Source organism: Populus nigra, chromosome 5 (assembly GCF_951802175.1).
Source record: "Populus nigra chromosome 5, ddPopNigr1.1, whole genome shotgun sequence".
Lineage (NCBI taxonomy): Eukaryota > Viridiplantae > Streptophyta > Magnoliopsida > Malpighiales > Salicaceae > Populus > Populus nigra.
Window position 1 is genome coordinate 12327472 of NC_084856.1, and position 4438 is coordinate 12331909.

At 35.2% G+C, this 4438-nt stretch overlaps 1 protein-coding gene across 1 annotated transcript; it reads right to left on the minus strand.

Annotated features, from left to right (window-relative positions):
• Positions 1-591: 591 nt before the first annotated feature.
• Positions 592-2536, minus strand: LOC133693804 (cytochrome P450 81Q32-like). The gene is made up of 2 exons (XM_062115124.1): positions 1599-2536; positions 592-1485 (listed from the first exon to the last, which is right to left on the minus strand). Exons 1-2 carry the CDS (start codon positions 2481-2483, stop codon positions 877-879), a joined length of 1494 nt encoding a protein of 497 aa, XP_061971108.1. The 5' UTR covers positions 2484-2536; the 3' UTR covers positions 592-876.
• Positions 2537-4438: the final 1902 nt, after the last annotated feature.

Here is a 4438-nt window from a genome sequence, read left to right on the forward strand (position 1 = left end):
TTAAGATTAAGAAAGGAAAAGAATAACATCACAGAACTAGTAGCCATTATCTGCGGAGAGATTTATTTGTCCAATTTCGAATTTCATAAACGCTACGAAGAAAATAAGTTTATTACCTGCAGTGTATAAGAAATTTTGGTCACTACACTTTTAGCCAATCAAATAATGTGCAGAGTCAAGGAGAAACATGAGTCCCAATCTGGTTGAACATTGCTGAAAACTAAATTATTCCTTAATAGCCAAATACTTCATGCTATGTCAAAAGAGAAGATACCAAGCTCGTTTCTGAAATCTGCCATGGACCAGTGTAGGCCACTGGAATATCAAAAGGTTCAAGGATCGTGGTATACACCAGCAGACCCCCACCACGATAAGAATTTTGCCCAAAGCAGCCATGTACTTGAGCAATGGAATAAAAGATGATCAGTTGCCATCACTGTACACTTCTCTCGCTCTCTCTCTTACTGTCACAGAGAAAATTTTATGCTATAATCTTTTGTCAAATCCTTTAAGTTTACTAAATTGAATTTTATTTTCGATTACACTGAACTTAAATAGAAATTTGCAATTCAAGTATAAAAACAATGAGTCTTCTAATGAAAGCACAACTCCTCTTCGTCGGAATTCATAAAAACCATCTAGCTTGTATACAGATAGATTTATCGTTACTTCAATATTTATACCATGGTACCTAGAAATGGAGGATTAAACTTTCCTTCCCCTTCTCATAATTATGAACTCGAAATCAGGATCTGTCAATTGAAATGATCCATGTAGAACAATTAAAGTAGAGTATTACATTAACTTCCTTAGAACAATCTTTATTTAACAAAGAGTACAGAAAACTGGAAGCATGCTTTCACTTCTTCTGGTAGCTTAAGAAATAATATTGTCAAGGTCTGATCTAGCCTTCAATACAACCTCCAATGGATGGACTCTGGACATGAGTGTCGCTACCTTCTCATCCATGTTAATTTCCTTACCATCAACCGTATCCCATTCAAAGCATTGAATCAACGAACCCAGAGTCAAGGTCATTAATCTGTGAGCGAGGCCCTCCCCGGGACAAGATCTCCTTCCCAATCCAAATGGCATTACCTTGTATGCTTCAGCTTTTCCATCCAGAAACCTTTCAGGCTTGAAATTTAAAGGGTCATCCCACACCTTAGGGTCTCTCTGAATCGACCATGCATTTGCAAATACCATTGTACCAGGAGGCACATCGTATCCTCCAATGGTACAATAATCGGATGCCACATGTGGCACTAGCATAGCTGCCACTGGATACAATCTTAAGTTCTCAGAAATGATACCTTGAAGGTAGTGTAGTTTTGATATGTCTTCTTCTTCAATCAAATGGTCTTGTCCAAGTTGAGTGTCTAATTCTTCTTTGGCCTTCTTTAGTACATGTCGATTATTGAGCAGATTGCAAATTGCCCATTCCAAAGATGCAGCTGAAGTCCTAGTTCCTGCAACTGCCATTATCTGCAATAAATAGTTCAAAGCTGATCATTCATTACAATTTTTAAAATGACTAGGATGGAAATTTTATAATCTTGTTGAGCAAGATTGCAAATGTGAATTGAATTGAAACTAACCAGAATTAGGCCTTTGATTATTGAATCAGTATAGTATTGGGGTTGTGTTTCCTGCAAAGCCAGCAAATGGTTCACCATGGTGTTCCGCTCCCTGTCAGCACGATGCTCTTCAATCAGTCTTTGCAAGAACAAATCCATGTTCTTACTCAATGTTTTCATTCTCTTAACAAATCCATTATAATCAATATTGCTCAAAATGGGAAACAAGTCTCCAAGATGTGCCTCCTTAGCAAACTCAGCATACTGATTCATCATATCTCTAAACTGCAATGCGTCCTCAAGTTCACTCACATCTTCACCATAGTACCGCTTTCCGGCAAGCATTGTCATTACTATGTTAAACGTCAGGTCCAAAATCATGGACCTTAACTCTACCTTCCCGGCATTTTCTCCAGATACACGAGAAACCCTCTTCATTAAATTCTTGACTTCTTTTTTACGAAGTTCTTGAAACCCATTGAGTCGTTTCGGTGAGAAGATCTCATTATTGCCTATGCGGCGAAGGTTGCGCCAATGATCGCCGTAGTTGGCTGCACCCATGGTAGTGAAGTTGTAATTCAAGTACTTTCCATGGCAGAAAGGAGGACGATTGGCCAAAATCACATCATTCTTGGTGAAGCATTCTTCAACAGCTTCCGGTGAATTTACAATGACCACGAAGCGGGAACCGAATCGAAGCGACATGATTGGGCCATATTTTTGGGAGAGGTTGTGGATGGTTCTGTAGATAGGTTGTTTCATGAGATGAAGATGGCCTATAATTGGAAGAGCGAACGGGCTCGGGGGAAGATTCTTGTATTCTTGCTTTTTTGTTTTCAACAAGAAATTCAGAGCAAGAATTACAAAGGAAATGGTAAGAACTAAGAACGTTATGCTCTCTTCCATTTCCTTTGGCTGTGGGATTCAGTATAATTTGTTCCAACCTTTTACAGACACGAATATATATGTAGAATGATTACATTATATATCTATTGTGGTGACAATCCTGTCCCTAACGCCCTGGTCAATAATCTCTGCTCTATTACGTAAGCTAAGAAATTTAGAGCGCAACAGGTCGCATTACAACACCAGCAGTCTACCAGTATCACAAGCCAAACTTGACTGCATAATCTAGACTCAGTCAATTTGTCTTAATTTGAAGGGGTCAATAACCCTGGTTTATCTTACTTTAAATTAATCGGAGAATTGTTTTTCTTATCGGAGACATATTCCAACATCGAGTTTCAATATCATTTGCTTTTTCAAAGGCAACATTGAACAAAGAGCTGTCCACTAATGCCAATTTTATGTTAAAGCACAATTGATTTCACATGTTTTTGTCTAAAAATAACGTTGCTTGGTTTGTTTAAATGTTTACACTGAGATTTACAATTTTCTTAATAAAAATTTCATTTTTCTTTTATTAATGCTCAACAACAAATTATTAGGCATTGTTTTTCCTCATGATAACATCAGGGCCTGTTTTATTTTTGCGGTGTATAGTGAACACAAACGTATCCTAAGTTATAAAAAATAATCCCAGCACAATGCAACAAACATCGAACAAGCCTCAATGGAATTTGTGTATATATATATTCGAGTGTGTATCATTGTTTATTGATTTATTGCATTTTTTCCCCTTTCTTTCGATTTGTTTTTCAAATATTCTTTGTATATTCAAAGGTAGGGCTTCGAGTGTCTAAACTGATGAAGTTTTAGTATAAATGTAATTTGTATATATATATATTCAAGTATATTGTTATAGAATACTATTCCTTTTTTGTCCTTAAAGTCAAGCAAATTATCAATAGAGAATGAAATGATAGGCGAACAAAAAAAGGTAATCAAGATAATAGAGGATAAAATAAATATAATGGAAGACCAAATAAATAAGAAAAATTGATGCAACCATATTATTAGATAGTTCTATCTATATTTATCTAGTATTTTGCCCATGTTTTATATATAAATTGTCTTGATATTTTTTGTTTTATATTTTGAAATTACTTTTGGATGTAAGATTTATAAAAGAGTAATTTGAAGATAAAGTTCAGACCATGTTCTAACTCGTGTCGAATATTGACAGATTTGACCTTTGATCAATATTTTATGCGGAACTTAAGTTGTAGAGGTCAAAATCAAGTGATTCCAATGGAATTATAAAGCTAACATCCATACATTTCTATACATATATGGCAAGAAAAAAAAACATGGAAATCACAGCTTTCAAAGATAAGTCTCACATTTTGCTAGTTTTGACCTTTGACTATTTCAACTTGAATATCTTAAGTTAAAGAAGTTCATTTGATGCAAACTCAATTTTTTAGATTTCTGACTTAAAAACCTATCAACACACCAAATATTAGTAGAAAAAGAGCTCATATATGAGAGATATGATTTTTTTAAGACAACCTATAAATTCTTTCAGCAGACAGGTTTTGTGAAGAAATAAGTTCAACTTACTTCCCAAACATCCAAACCAACATGGAAATTAAAACAAGGTGCATGATGTAAGGATTTGGCCAACATCATTCAAGTACAAAACTAATTTAATGAAAATTATTTAAACACAAAAATCTCATCAAAATATTCATCCAAATCAACCATAAACCAGAATAATCATTCATAATATTCTTATGGTTCGAAATGGACCTTTTAAAGTGAAGGAGGTGGACAAGAAAAAGGCTTTAATAGTAGCTAAAAGTGGTGAAATAATGTTGGAAATCTTAGCAGCAACAACTTAGGTTGTGTCACGTTGTTCGATTAAACTGTAAGGAACGAGGAAGAGTGGTTTGGTCTGCAAGAAGAACAAACTCTTCTTCTTGCCAATGGTAGTGGAGGTGTCTGTCATATCCCTCCAG

What these genes read in the sequence shown, in the direction of transcription:
- LOC133693804 (XM_062115124.1), bottom strand. Translation starts at nt 2,483, where the DNA reads ATGGAAGAGAGCATAACGTTCTTAGTTCTTACCATTTCCTTTGTAATT. An exon ending in TAATCAAAGGCCTAATTCTG is followed by an intron (nt 1,486 to 1,598) that starts GTTAGTTTCAAT and finishes TATTTATTGCAG; the next exon opens with ATAATGGCAGTTGCAGGAAC.